This window comes from Bos mutus, chromosome 21 (genome assembly GCF_027580195.1).
Source record: "Bos mutus isolate GX-2022 chromosome 21, NWIPB_WYAK_1.1, whole genome shotgun sequence".
In the NCBI taxonomy this organism is placed as follows: Eukaryota; Metazoa; Chordata; class Mammalia; order Artiodactyla; family Bovidae; genus Bos; species Bos mutus.
The window spans coordinates 40,996,449-41,011,951 of record NC_091637.1 but is presented as its reverse complement, the minus strand read 5'-3'; the positions used below and the strand labels follow the sequence as shown (position 1 = coordinate 41,011,951).

Genomic DNA, 15,503 nt, shown 5'->3' with positions numbered 1-15,503 from the left:
TTTAACATTCTTATATTGAAAATGTAATCATTTGATACTCCAGTGTCATTCCTTATGACTTAACAGTGGAGTAGATTCTGGGAAATTTATCCTTTAAAAATTTAAGTAGTCATCTTTGCATGTCCTAAGATCCTTTTTTTCCTGTTTTTTCATTCCTGACTGATTTCTAATTGAAATGTCGTTTCAGTGCTGCTGTGGTGTGTTTGGGTTCCTTGTACAAGAAGTTGGGTAGAATTTTAGGTAACACCTTTACTGATACGGTGGGGAATATTCTCAAAGCCATGAAGAGTGCAGAGGTAAATACAGATTTTATAGTTTCTTGAGCTAATAAAAGAGCCTTATCTGTGACAAGCATACATAGTATATGTGTAAATATATCCATAAATGACATACTTTTAGGTAGTGCACCTATGTACTTTGTATATTAAATCTTTATTAGAAAAACAATAATGCAGTAAAATTTTGTGTATTCAGACTAATTCCAGTGGACACAAACTAAGGTGTTTCTCTGGCAGACCTGTCCTGCTCCTCCTTGTTTCACCTTTTCCATCTCATGCTACTTACTAGTGCCAGAGCAAGTGCTTGCCACCAAGGGTCCAGATACATAATGGGTAATGACCGTCTACCTGATGGATGGATTAGTATTCTACCAGCATCAGCAGGGAGTAAGGAATAAAATCAGGGTAGGAAAGAGTGTGAAGGACATAAGCTTGACTAGGACCTGGATGACCTTTTAATTGCCAGGGGTGAATATATTCTCAGCCTTAGCCTCACTGATATGTTGGTATCATTTACCATTGTGAAACACCCTTTGTCTTTATCAGACTTCTAAGATATACTGTAAATTTTTTGCCAACTAAAGTTTTACCAATCACGTTTTGAGATTCAAACATTTGTATGTTTGTATATCAAAAATTTTAAATCTGTGGTTCCTCATATTTAAGGATAACTCAGCACCTTTAAATATTAAAAAAAAAATCGCACTAGTTCTTATTCTTACATTACTTTGAAGAAGTCTAGAAAATTAGTAAAAATGCAGGACTGTCACACACCTTTCTTTAACTATATCAGGATAAAACATGGGAAAATTCAAGTATAAAATATGCCAAATTTCAAGAAGAATGTAACTGATTATAGAACTTTACAGAGAAGTGAAATCCATAATATAAAACTGGTGAGAAAATCAACTCAGCAGATTACTTCTCAGCAGTAGTAGCTTTCACAAAGATTGAAGAAGATGATTAAGGAGGAGAGATTGTTAACATCCATAAACATGGTTTTATTTAAAAGGACGTGTCTGTAAAAACTTTTTTTTACTGAAGTGTGTCCACTTTAAACTTTTTTTTCCTCTTAGCGCCATTGATAAAGCTATACTTTTTAGGGCTCATGGTTAACAGAGAATTACTCTATAAGTCTCAGAAAATATTAAGTTCTTGCTAAGTATTTTATTGCTCCTCCACTTTATAACCTTTATGATTGAGTTGATTTATCAGTACCACAGTGTTTTGGAAATATCAAAAGGGATTTCCACCTTTCATACACACCAGTAGTGATAGACAGTGTTTGAAACTGGCAGTATTTGAAAAAAAGTTAAGTTTCCCGTTGGACTCATTTTGCTATGTCCACCTGTAATTACTCACTATTATGCCCCTTTTGAACAAAAATTAATAACATTGCTATGAAAATGATATTGATGTTAGCTTACCTGTAGTAGCCTTAACTTCCTGAGATACACAAACAGGTACTATTTCTTGAGTGTTTACTGCGTGCTAGGCACTATGGTGAATGATTTCCCCACAGGCGCTTATTTACTGGCTCTATGGGATTCATCTTAACCTCGTTTTATTTTTATTTATTTATTTTTGGCCATGGTATGTAGCATGTGGGATCTTAGTTCCCAGACCAGGGATTGAACCAGTGCCCCCTACAGTGGAAGCCCAGAGTCTTAACCACTGGACCACCAGGGAAGTTCCTTATCCTCATTTTATAGTTGAAGAAATAAGTAAGAACAGCTTAAAGTCACATTGTTGCTAAGGTTCAGAGCCAGGATTCACACCCAGATCTTTTAAAATCTAAATTCAGACTTTAAACTTTGAGTTTACTCACACCAATAAATGATAAAAATATTCTGAACATTTACTGTGTGTCAGGCACTGTTCTCAGTAGTTCAGTTCAGTCATTGAGTCATGTCTGACTCTTTGCGACCCCATGGACTGCAGTACCCCAGGCCTCCTGTCCATCACCAACTCCTGGGGTTTACTCAAACTCATGTCCGTTGAGTTGGTGATGCCATCCAACCATCTCATCCTCTGTCGTCCCCTTCTCCTCCTACCTTAAATCTTTACCAGCATCAGCTTCTTTTCAAATGAGTCGGTTCTTCTCATGAGGTGGCCAAAGTATTGGAGTTTCATCTTCATCATCAGTCCTTCCAATGAATATTCAGGACTGATTTCCTTTAGGATGGACTGGTTTGATCTCCTTGCAGTCCAAGGGACTCTCAAGAGTCTTCTCCAACACCACAGAGTCTTCTCCAAAAGCATCAGTTCTTCAGCGCTCAGCTTTCTTTATAGTCCAACTCTCACATTTATACATGACTACTGGAAAAACCATAGCTTTGACTAGATGGACCTTTGTTGGCAATGTAATGTCTTTGCTTTTTAATATGCTGTCTAGGTTGGTCATCTTTTCTTCCAAGGAGTAAGCATCTTTTAATTTTAGGGCGGTGGTCACCATGTGCAGTAATGACATGTAGTAATTCATTTGATCCTCACAACAACCATATAACAGATAGAGAAACAGATTTGCCCAAAGACATGTAGCTAGTAGGTGGCAGACCATGCACTCTTACCATGTTACCTCATTTGTAACAACCATTTATTGAATGCTTAACAATGTGCAAGCTTTATGCCTGGTACTTCCATACAATTTCATTTAATCTGCGTGTCAACCCTATGAAATTTGTACTGTACTGAAGTATAATATATATTAATACAAATAGCACTGTAAAGTAGTAAACACTGGGCCTTCCCTGGTGATCCATTGGTTAAGATCTGCCTAGTAGTGCAGGGAACTCAGGTTTGATCCCTGGTCAGGGAACTAACATCCCATATGCTGCAGAGTGGCTAAGCCCTTGTGCCTCAACTACTGAACCTGTGCCACAATTAGAGCATCCTTGCATCACAGTGAAAGATCTGCATGCCATAACGAAGATCTGATGCACCCAAATACATAAGCTTTAAAGGAAGCATAAAAAAATAGTAAACACTGTGTAAAATAGAAATTATTCATGTTTTTAAATGTCAGAATAGGTTAATTAGTTTGTATAAAAATCCTACTATTTCTCTAAAATGTGAGATAAATTTCAATGCTCATGCTGTTTTTCACAGTGAACTTTTATTCCTGATCCTTAAATTTTTTCCTCTTTGACAGTCACAAGGTCGTTATGAGATTATGCTGAGTCTGCAAAACATACTGAATGGACTGGGAGCTGCTGCTACCCCTTGCCACAGGGATGTTTATAAAGCTGCTAGATCTTGCTTAACAGATAGATCCATGGCTGTTCGTTGTGCTGCTGCAAAGGTAAAATAGTCTAATAAGCAGAATTTGTAAAAATTAATATAAAGACAACTTAATCAGTTAATCCCAGTGAAAACACTGGTAACCGCTACATGATCTCAGAGCTGCTACCTTGGTATTGAGGTGAGACTGTCTCATTTTAACATATGAGGAAAACAGGGCTGCAAGGGTTATGTGAATTTCCCAGGGTTCTTAAAAGTAGTTAGCAGCACATTGTCAGAAGTGGGGTCAAGTTGTCAGACTCCTAAGTATTCCTTCCATTCCACTGTCCCTCCTCTCTATGGGTGTGTAAAATTTACCTGTAAGGTTTGTGTTGTTTGAAAGTGACCTTTGTTTTTATCATGCTTTCTTAACATAGTGGGTTAGACAGTTAGTGTTTATGTTGGAATTAGTCTCATAATTGCTCATAGCCAACAGATAGCTTCTAAAGACATTTTTCATACCCCGCTGAATTAGAAATGGATCTTTGTGGACACATTGCTTTATATATCGTAATTTTTATGGCTTATAGTTAGTATTCACTTGTCCCTGCAGTCATTATTTAGAGACTTTGGATTTGTGTATTCTTTTTGTTAGCTCTTGATAGGTTCTTCGACTTATGTATATCTGAACCTGACATTTCTATTTTGTGTTTCATTAATTTCTTTTTTTCCCAATTGAATAGTGTCTCCTTGAACTTCAGAATGAGGCCGTCTTTATGTGGAGTACAGACCTGGACAGTGTGGCCACACTATGCTTTAAATCCTTTGAAGGCTCCAATTATGATGTGCGGATTTCAGTTTCAAAACTACTAGGCACGGTGTTGGCTAAAGCCATAATTTCTAAACATCCAGGAACAGGTAAATTTATGTAATTGTTTTCATAATGTCTTCCATAACTTTTTCCCTGTTGACTTGAACAAACATACGTAGCATTACTGCTACCCCTTATTACTTCTGAAAAGAGGCAGAATATCAGGCAGATTTTAGCTTGGGAGCATTCAAAGTCCTCAGAGTTCATATTAAAACAATTCAGTGAAAGTTTGAGGAAAAACTTAAAAGAACTCTTAAATAAATGTGTTTTGTTCAGTCATTGTCTTCCTCTACACCATGGCCTTTGTTTTTTTTTTTTTTTTTGGTGTAAGTTAATTGTGGAGTGTTGCTCAGTAAGAAATAAGATCTGATTCTTGAGAATTTTTTTTTTAAGTAGCGTGCATCTGATTACATACATTTGGTTTGCCATCTTCTAGATTGGTATAAGGGAGCAATGATGTAAATAATTCCAAACAACAGATACTTGAAATTTGCTATATTTGGACAGTTTAGATAAGTTGCCAGGGATTTATGGAATCTTTTAAAGTTACTTCTTGAGAACTTAAAGGTTCGTATCTTCATTTCCCTTGTCTATTTATGGTCCCACTTTCCTAACTATTTTATACCTTCATCTTCTCCTATATTACTTTCATTTGATGGCCTATCTTCCATAGGCTCCCCCTACTAAATCTACCACCTTCCAGCATCTATCTGCACATGCTCCCCTGCTATCAAGACTTTTCCCCTATTATCAAGATGAATTATCTTCTATTAAAGCCTTATGTTCAATATGTATTAGAGCTCATCTGCTCACCTGCTTGAGGACATAGCTGTAGGAAGTCTCCCCTCTCCTACATCAACTTTTCCCTTTCAGTTGGTTCATTCCCTATAAAACATGCTTTTCTCCCCCCTCTCATCTTTATTTTATTTCCCCACCCTCCTCTCATCTTCAAAATAATTTTTTTTTTCTTGTGTCTTCCCAGCCAACTGGAGCCCAATTTCTCTTGCCTTTGCAGCAGAGTTCCTCAGAAGGGTTCTTGATATTCAGTTTTTAGTTTCTCTCTTCTTTGAAATGCACTTAAGTTAAGATTTTTCCCCAGTTGTCTGTCAAAAACTATTTTTGTTAAGGTCATCAATGACTTCCATGTTCATCATTTATTCAATAAATAATCAAGTATTTATTGAGGATTTATACCAGGCCATGAACTATTCTCAGCATGTAAGAGGTGTTACTGAACAGAACAGATTAAAAGCCCCTAAACTTTGCAGCTTCCATTCTAGTTTTTAGTCACGCTAAGCCAGTGGGCAGTTCTCTGCTGTCTTACTTGACAGCAGGAGTCAGCTTTCAGCAACCTTTAACTCAGTTGATCTTCCTCTCATCCTCTTTTCACTTGCCTTTTAGGGCCTTATACTGCCTTGGTTTTCTTTCCTCCTCTGTAGAAATTCCTTTTCAGTCTTTAATGATTGCTTGTCTTCTCAAAGAAGACACCCATTACCTTGTCCTTGATCTTCTCCTCTTTACGTGGGCTCACTCTAGTGATCCCAGCCAGTCTCTTAGCTTAAATACCGTCTGTGCATCAGGGGTTCCTGGATTTATGTCTTTAGCCCACACTTCTCTCCTGGATGCTGAACTCTCATACGTACCTGCCTGTTTGACATCTCTGTTTGAATGTCTGTTTGATGTTTTGACTTGTCCCAAGTGAATGTTTGATTTCCCCTCCCCCATATGTATACATATATACCTGCTCTCCTTGCAGTTGCAGTCTTACTAATCTAAGTTGATGACAGCTTCATCCATGCAGGTGTTCAAGCAGCAATTTGGAAAGTCACCTTGAATCGTCTCTCTCACACTCAATACCTATTCTACTTACCAATATTAAAACCATCTAGACTTGGGGCTCCATGGAGAAGTGGCTCATATGGTTGAGGCTCATCTGAGAATGAGCCTGGGACATCTTGTTGTGCCAAAAAAATAAGGGACGTCCAATGGCCAGCTTTCTGAAGACACTTCCTCTGGTCAAATTCAAAACAATATTAGAATTAATAATGCTAGAAATAGATTATAACATGTTAAATAAAAAAGGAATCTATGAGTCTGTAATGAAAATAAGTAAATAAAGGAGAAGGGAAAGGTCTATTTTTACAGTTGAATGCCAACCAAAAAGTTTAGAAGTGATGAATGTTAGATAATGACCTTTGCAGTCATTATAGGAATAGTTCATGCAGATAAGAGTCTTCAGTGCATTCTTAAATGGGTTAGAGTTTATTTATACTGTCTTAAAGTATCACTGAAGAAGGCAATGGCACCCCACTGCAGTACTCTTGCCTGGAAAATCCCATGGACAGAGGAGCCTCGTAGGCTGCAATCCATGGGGTCGCTAAGAGTTGGACATGACTGAGCGACTTCACTTTCACGCACTGGAGAAGGAAATGGCAACCCACTCCAGTGTTCTTGCCTGGAGAATCCCAGGGATGGAGAAGCCTGGTAGGCTGCAGTCCATGGGGTCGCACAGTCGGACACGACTGAAGTGACTTAGCAGCAGCAGCAGCAGCAAAGTATCACTACACAGGTGGCATAGTGATAATAAAGGGGAAAATGGTATTTTACAGTCAATGAGATTGACAGACACCTGATTCATTTATTCAAAGATAATACCACCAATATAGGGACAGACTGACATCAAACCTGACATTCTTTCTGATATTATGTGTTGAGAAATCTTACAGCATTACTTACGCAATTGAAAGCTTTTCTGTAACTACAACTAGCCATATATGTAGGCTTCAAAAATGAGAAAGTGATAAGGAAGATATGGAAGCTAGGAGAAGGGTACGTGAGAATTTATTTTACTCTTGCAGCTTTTTTGTGATTTTGAAATTTTTTCTAATAAAAAATTTTAAAACTATGTACATATGTATACCAAGACTCCTGTTGTAACTACCTTGATCTAGCCTGTTAAAAGCTACCATCACCTCTTGGTTGTATTACTAAATCCTCCTAATGTTTTCGTTTTTTCTACTTCCACCTTTGCCCCTCTGTAGTCTTCTCTCAGCACAGAAACAAAGTGACAGATGCTGTTACTGCTTTGCTTGAGGGTCTCCACTGGCACCTCACTTTACTCACATCATCATTATAATGATTGACAAGGTCCTATATCTTCTGCTCTTGCACCATCCTCACACCCTGTCCTGTCTCCTACCAGAGAACTCACTGCACATAAAAGATATCTGCTGTATTTTTTTGGGTGGCTTTTAATCACTGTCTGACATACTATTAATAGACACTTTGTCATTTGTTATATTTATTCTTGTCTCTCCTTTCTAGAATTTATGATCTGTGAGGGCATGGATTTGTACTGTTCACTAATGTTTCTTTCCATGTACCAGTATAGATTTTCATCTGTGTCATCTTTAGGCTGAGAAATTTAGTTTTCTGAATAATCTTAGTTTTCTGAATGTTGACTTGGATTAACATAAGTTTATTTTGCCACTGCCTATGACTTATGTTGGTAATGAGGATCAGAGCATGTGACCATCATTTTTTCAGAAGAATGAAAGGGTGAAAATTTTTTTTTTTCTTTTTTTTAAAAGGAGATACTCACAGGGAGAAACGCAACTGTGTCAAACTGCAGACAAACTTAAAACCTTCTGCCTAGCTAGCCTCTTAATTATTGCAGCCTAAGGATTGACTGAGAAGTTTTAGTAAATACTAGCTTTGATTTCTTTAGAGACTGAGGATGTAACAAAAGTTGTACTTGCAATTGGGAATTTTTAAAAAACATGGTGTGGTTACTTTATATAAGTTTCATTGAGAGTTGTAGAGCATTTAGAAAGGTAAAATTATGATTTTTGGCCTTTTAGTATTTCAAAAGAATTTTCAAAGTGTTGTGTAGTGTTTTCTACTTATTTATTTATTTGACTGTGCCAGGTCGTAGTTGCGGCATGTGGGATCTAGTTCCCTAACCAGGGATTGAACTTGGACCGCCTGCACTGAGAGCATGGAGTCTTAGTCACTGGACCACCGGAGAAGTCCCTGTAGCATTTTCACTCTTGGAGAACTAGGGCAGTTTATTTATGTTTCCCCTTGTTTTAGAAGACTGTTAGCCTTTTAACTTGAGGGCAAGAGAGCAATAGGTCATAATCTCAAAGTGGCATAGACTTTAAGATGTCATTGACTTGATACATCAGAGTCCATTATGATTTGTTGTCTGAACACTTTTGTGACTTTATGTGTTACTGTGTGTAATGTCCTGTAAGTTCTGCCTTTTGTTTGGATTTTTAGTTTTATTTTTCTTTCTGTTAACATGCTGTTCAAGATTATGTATTAAAATTTAGTCTGTAAAACAAAATTACATGTTTTGTTTTGTTCTTTGTTATAGCAGCCTCACGTCAGAGCATTCGCAGAGTATCACTGGAGGAAGTTCTGGAATTACTAGGAACAGGGTTTCTACGTGGAAGTTCAGGATTTCTTCGAGCCAGTGGAGATATGCTGAAAGGAACCAGTTCAGTCAGTAGGGATGTTCGAGTTGGAGTTACTCAGGTTAGAATCACAAACCAGTCTCTAAATGTAATTCCCACCTGCCCGTGATGAAAGTTTCAGTATCTGACTCCAGGCAGAAGTGATACTGTGCCAGGTCATCACTTATGCTCTCATGTTTATAAATAGATGTGGTGAGGCCAAATACTTTATAAAAAAGCTAGATTATAAGTAAAAGAAGCCTGTTTATACAAAGCCAGCTAAATAAGCTATTGCAGTGTACTTTCAGTTCGTAATAATGGGAGACTTGTTTATTTCCTTTGAAAGGTAAACATTTTTTTGTTTGTTTCCAGGCCTTGGGCTTCCATGTGTCTTGTGTTTTCACATGTTTTCCATTGTGTTTTTGTGTGCTTATAGGGTTCAAATTTAAACTGTTAGGTACATAATATTCAGCGTGGGCAATATTATATTTCTATCTTATATGGTTTCTACTTTTAAATAAAGATTACAGAATTGTAATTTCCTTAAGGGCTTAAATTCTTGGTCCTAAACAAAACTTAAAAAGCTAAACCTTGGGAAAAGGGTCTTTGAATAAGAGAATATAGAGGTCTTTGCATTCTTTCTTTGAATTTTCGTATTTTCTAGATGCCATTGTGGGTCTAAGCAAACACATATATATTTTTTTAATTCACGTATAATCCTCATTGTTTTATACTGTATGATATTAGAGTTCATGAAAATATAAAATGTCCCAGCATAACTGTAAACTGTTTTTAAAAAACAGATTACATGAGATAACTACTCTCTGTATCTCTAGAGTAAGGCAAACCATTAGCATTCATGAAAATAAAGATAGTGATTCATCACTATAAACTTTCTTTTCCATTTTCTAGAACTGAATTCTCTTAGAGTTATGGTATTAGACCATAGTTAATTCTTACATTGTGTTTATTTGTTTGATTTGGGTTTTCTTCTTCACAATGTTAAAGAGCTTGAATGCTTTGTTCGGAAAAGTCATAGGCATGTTTTACTGATTAGCTAGCTACGTTGGCTGTCCTGAAGCCTTGCAAGTCTGACCAAAATAAAACACAGGCAGCATAAATGAAATCTCAGTTGAAAGACTAGGTACTTCAATTTTGGCTTAACAAGCAAAACATTGTACAATATTTATATAGTTAAAGTGGCTACACAAATGAGGAAAAACTAAAAAATATTAATAAATTCTGCATATTTCATGGAAGATAAGACATTGATATAGAATTGAAATTATTTCATTTTGAAGATAAAACTCATTTCTATTTTTTAGGCTTATGTGGTGTTTATATCAACACTAGGAGGAGCATGGCTAGAGAAAAATTTTGCTGCTTTTCTTTCTCATATCCTAAGCCTGGTTTCACAGTCACACCCTAAGGCCACCCAAACTCAGATTGATGCTGTCTGCAGTCGCCGTTGTGTTTCATTTATCCTTCGAGCTACTGTTGGAGGCCTTCTTGGAGAAAAGGCTCAAATTGCTGCTGCTAAGGATATTTGCCAGGCTATCTGGAAGTTAAAGAAAGTTATGGGTATGGATCTTCTAAGACAGTCTCTTTTAAAACAGTGCTAAAGAAATTGTCCCTTTGAAAAGCTGGACTGGTATATAATTATGTTAATACAAAAGAAGCTACTTTTATAATACAGGTCAGTTTTTTCAGAGTAGAGCAGTCTATGATAGATGAGACATAAATTATCTAACTTGATAAGAACTGTTACATAGATGTCCTGATCTTAGAGGGTGGTGGTTAATAGTTCCTTAGAATTCATAGTCTTTCTATACAAGTTAAGATACATTCTCTTTAAAACAGGTAGTTCATCTTAGTTCTTCTACTGTCCGAAGTCTACTCTGCTTATGGAGTTCTCCCTTTCAGGGCCACTTGCTAGAAGAGTGATAAGGCATCTATACTCAGCTTGCTTGAACTAAATTGGTTATATTAGTTCAGTTCTTTCTCTGTAGATGCAAGTCTTATTTTAGTATTTTAGTTACTGCCTCAAGGATTTCATATATATCAAGTGGAGGTATTCTTTACCTTTATATGTTTTTACTCCTGATACCTATTGCCTGTAATACATTTTAATAAAACAGTGATGCCTAGTTAATTTTCCTGTTTCTATCAGATGCTGTAATGAGTGATGGTAATTTGGAAACCCGGCTTGGCTCTGCAGATGTAGCTGCCAGCCAGCATATGCTGGTGTGTGCTTTACAAGAACTTGGAAATCTCATACACAGTCTCGGCACCACGGCTGCACCGTTGTTACAGGATTCAAGTGCAGGTATCTGTTGCTTCTGACTAGTCTGAATACTTTGTTTTCACTTTTCCTTTTAGAGAACTTTTCTCTGAGAAAGAAAAGCTCCTTCATATCGCTCATTTATTGTAGATTTATTAGGGTCATTTTATGAAATATGTATAATCAAGATTATATAAAATATGTATATATTTGATATTTTTTTTCCTTTTAGCTTTTGTAGATAAAGGTTGTTCTCTAGGTCTCTTCTTTACTCTAACCCCCTTTCTGGAGATATTTAAGATAACATGGAAAAATGGAGAAGTAATCCTGAACTTATATCTTTCATCTGCAGTGAAAGTGTTAGTATTAGTTTCTATATGGTACATGTAACTTACCTCCTCAAAGGTCTTCTAAGCATTCTCTTTCCTTTCTCTTTCCTTTCTCTTTGAAAATTATTGAGAGATAATACTATAAAATTCACCGGTTTAAAGTACACAGTTCAGTGGTTTTGGCGTACTCACAAAGTGGTACAAACACCACCACTGTCTAATTCCAGAATGTTTTCATCACCCCCAGAAGTCCTAAATGACCCATTAGCAGTCATTTCGCATTTCCTCTCCTACAGCCCTGATAACCACTAATCTATTTTCTGTCTCTGGATTTGTCTGTTCTGGACGAGATTTAATATAAATAGAATCATATAGCGTGTGGCCTTTTGTGACAGGCTTGTTATGTAATTACTATTTAAAATCATCTTTAATGGCTTTTGTCCTTTGACTGTGATACACAATTCCTGCTGGCTAGAGCTTACATTATATTTGGTTTGTATGCAATTTATTGTAGGGCATATATTGGTAAGGTAGCAGTCGACATGAACTGTTACACGTTATCATGAAGGTATATGTTGAACTGTAGCAGTACAGACTTTCTTGTTACTGGTGGTAGCATTTGCATTTCATTGTCTTCATAGTGGTTTAGTAGCCTTCTGGGACCTAGTGAAGCCTTGATTTTGTTCAGCATTTTGTTCTCAGGTAAGAGCAATATGGTGGATAGGGAGAATACTGATTACATAGATAAATATGCCAGAAAGGACTTACAAGAAAAGGAGGCTGACCTGAGATGTGACATTTCTTCTCAACATGTTTTTGTTATTAATTTCTAGTACCACATTAATGATCTCAGATCAAGTAAGCAGAACATTGGCTTGTTTAGGAAATAAAACTTTGCTTTGTCTACTGACTTAATTTAAGCCAATTTTCATGTGATACATTAGTAGAAGTAATTCTTAGGTACAAAAAATTATAATTATGTATCACTTAATTTTTACAATTCTGATTGGCTTTTGATAAAGATAATATATTTTAAATCCATGTGGCCGCTTACTCTTTTGGCTGTTTGATGACATCTTTATTTCTGTAGCTGAGTCATTGTTTGTTTATTCCATCCCTGCAGGCATCCTTGACAATGTCATTTCAGTTACTCTTCATCCTAGCATTTCCGTTCGACTAGCAGCCGCGTGGTGTCTACACTGCATTGCTGTGGCACTACCTTCCTACCTGACGCCACTCTTAGATCGTTGCCTCGAAAGGCTTACTGTGCTTAAGTCTTCACCTGAAGCAGTGACTGGCTTTAGTTTTGCTGTGGCAGCTCTGCTTGGAGCCGTGAAACATTGTCCTCTAGGAATTCCTCATGGAAAGGGCAAGGTAACGACTTCATTCTTCACGTATGATAGTGATATTTCAAGCATTTCCTAAAAACCTTCGTTGTCTTCCTGTGTGTCACCCAGTAAGAGGCATTCAAGACGGGTTTCTGAGCTATCAGCTATAGTACTGCTTAGTGTTAAATATCATTAAGGTAATAACTGTGAAAAATGAAGGGATGGTTAAAAATATCATATCCACACTTAAACAGGAGTTGGTTTTAGTGCCTTTTGTTAGAAATACCTCCAGTTAGTAAGATACTTTTTTCCTGAAGACTTTTTTCTTTTTTTTGGTTATATATTCAGCTCTGCCATTCCTTTCTCCAGGGTATCTTCCCGACGAAGGGGTCAAACTTGGGTCTCCCTCATTCAGCCGCCAGAGAAGCCCATATGTACTCTATAAGCATACATTATCCATAAATGTGAAATATCCTATTTCTCTCTCCTTTTGTTTTAAAACAATATTTCTTAGACTTTTAAAATATAACATTTTAAATTAATCTCACTTTACTGTGAAACTGCTTTATTGTGAAATTATTAAATACTTTGAACTATGGTTATATAGTATACTACCTTTGGAAAGACTGTTATCAGCCACAGTAGTGTGCAGAATTTTAAAATGAGTTTCCTGTAATCAAATTTTCTTTAAACTAAAAGTCAATTCAAATTTTAGACAGCTTGAACAGTTGTACAATGTTTTCATGTAAGCTCTACAAAGAATTACAGGGTTGCTGTATACAGAACTAGGGTTGCTGTGTACAGTCTAATATACCAGCGTTTATCCTGGGAGCCTTAACGTTTTCTTCGTTTCCTTTATGACATTGTCCTATGGTGTAGTGTATGTAAATGATTATCTTTTATCATGTACTTTTATTGTGTGTAAGAATTTTTCAAGAGATTGTTATTATTAGTTGCTATCATTTGTCAAGTTACCTATAAACTGATATACTTGTTTTTACCTTTTTCTTCTATACATCAATAGATTATTATGGCGTTAGCAGAGGATTTGCTGTGTTCTGCTGCTCAGAACAGTCGCCTTTCCGCTCAGCGCACACAGGCCGGATGGCTGTTGATTGCTGCGCTGATGACCTTAGGTAACAGTTTTGTGGAGGGCTTATAAAACTACAAACTACATGGGGTTTTCTGAATATAAATATTCTAATGTATGACTTGATAGGACTAACTTAAAGTTGGATATATACCAGAATTTAGATAGTCATAGAAAAATTTTTCTCCTAGCAGTCACCTTATGAAACCATGTACTTATTTTATCTAATTCTCAGAATGTTTTCGGATGTCCTTATTTGAAATTCTCTTTAAGACCAGTTTATGAGCCTTAGGTAGGATAAGCCAATTTGATTAGCTTTTACATTTAACTCTGGTTTTTCCAAAAATCATTCATATCTATCTTCATGAAAAAAATTTTTCCACAATTTAAAGATAGGCAAGAGAACATATGATAGCCCATGAATCCAGTTCTATAATTGTTCTGAGAATCAGTGACACTGATAAGGTGATTACATTGATGAGGATAGGGCACATTTAAATTATATTTATTAAAAAATTAGTAATTATTTTATGATCATGACTATTATATTTACATCCAATAACTTTAAACTCAGTTTTATGACTTTATTAAAGCTATAGTCTTAATTTTCTTTTTATAGTTTTTTGGTTTAGTTTTAGGATACAAAACTTGATGGGTTTGACCAGCAAACCATTTTGACACCTCTGAAGTAATTTGATCTAAAAGGAGCTTAATTAAAATAAGCAATCATAAATGAAGAGCCACTTTAAGTTGTTTTTGAGGTGATTAAAAAGACTTACTGGACTACATCAGAGTTCAGCCTATAGGCCAAATCTGGATTGCCACCTATTTCATACAGCCCATTAGCTAAGAATGGTTTTTATGTTTTTCATAGTTTGAAAACAAAAATAGAGTATTTTGTGATACATGAGAAATACATGAAAGTCAGTTTTCAATATGCATGAGTAAACTTTTTGTTAAATACAACCATTATCGTTAGTTTACATATTGTTTCTAATGTTCAGGCCCTGCAGTGGCAGAATTGAGTAACTGCAGCAGAGATGGTATGGCTTTCAAACCCCAAAATGTTTACTCTCCGGGCCTTAATAGAAGTGCTTGTTGGCCCCTGGCATAGACAATGATTTCACAATGCAATGGGAATAATGTGGTCAAGCTTTTGTTTACTTTTGTCTAGATGTTTCTTGCCTGCCGTATTGATTATTTTTGGTTAATTAAAGGAGAAAATAAACTACTTAATAAGTATAATGTTTTAATGAACAAAAGCTTTCAAAACAGGGTAATCTCATTGGAAGAAGACTACAAGACAGCCTTTATGTAAGGGATTAGGGCATCCTGTTTTGTGCATATTCATAGTCAACATACCAAAAGAATACAAAAAATTAGTGTTTTTTAATTGTTGTTTTCTTGGGCTTTTTAAAAAAATACATTATTCTTTCACTTTATTATCTGGTTTTAGAATGTGTTACTGTCCTAATTTCAAAGATGAGTGAGATTTTGCTTTTAGGTGTCATTATAAACTCACAGATTCTTACATATTTATGTGTTTCAGTCCATTGCAGTCATTATTCCTTTGATCCTCAAATTGTCTGTGGGAGCCCCTGCTAGTTGGTTCCTATGTCCTTTTTCTTTTTTTTTTTTTTTTAATTTTTG

The 15,503-nt window shown here is 36.1% G+C and overlaps 1 protein-coding gene across 13 annotated transcripts in view; it reads left to right on the top strand.

The window, feature by feature from the left end:
• The window catches only part of HEATR5A (HEAT repeat containing 5A), a 99,205-nt gene that overhangs the window by 18,690 nt on the left and 65,012 nt on the right, over positions 1–15,503 (top strand). For 11 of the 13 annotated variants that reach the window (XM_070358687.1, XM_070358686.1, XM_070358696.1 and 8 more), the window contains 8 exons: positions 188–296; positions 3,430–3,579; positions 4,241–4,415; positions 8,747–8,907; positions 10,151–10,406; positions 10,996–11,151; positions 12,559–12,809; positions 13,788–13,899. In XM_070358687.1, the coding sequence (XP_070214788.1) occupies positions 188–296; positions 3,430–3,579; positions 4,241–4,415; positions 8,747–8,907; positions 10,151–10,406; positions 10,996–11,151; positions 12,559–12,809; positions 13,788–13,899 (1,370 nt within the window). The remainder of the gene's footprint in view (positions 1–187; positions 297–3,429; positions 3,580–4,240; positions 4,416–8,746; positions 8,908–10,150; positions 10,407–10,995; positions 11,152–12,558; positions 12,810–13,787; positions 13,900–15,503) is intronic. The other 2 variants (XM_070358690.1, XM_070358694.1) reach the window with 1 other exon arrangement.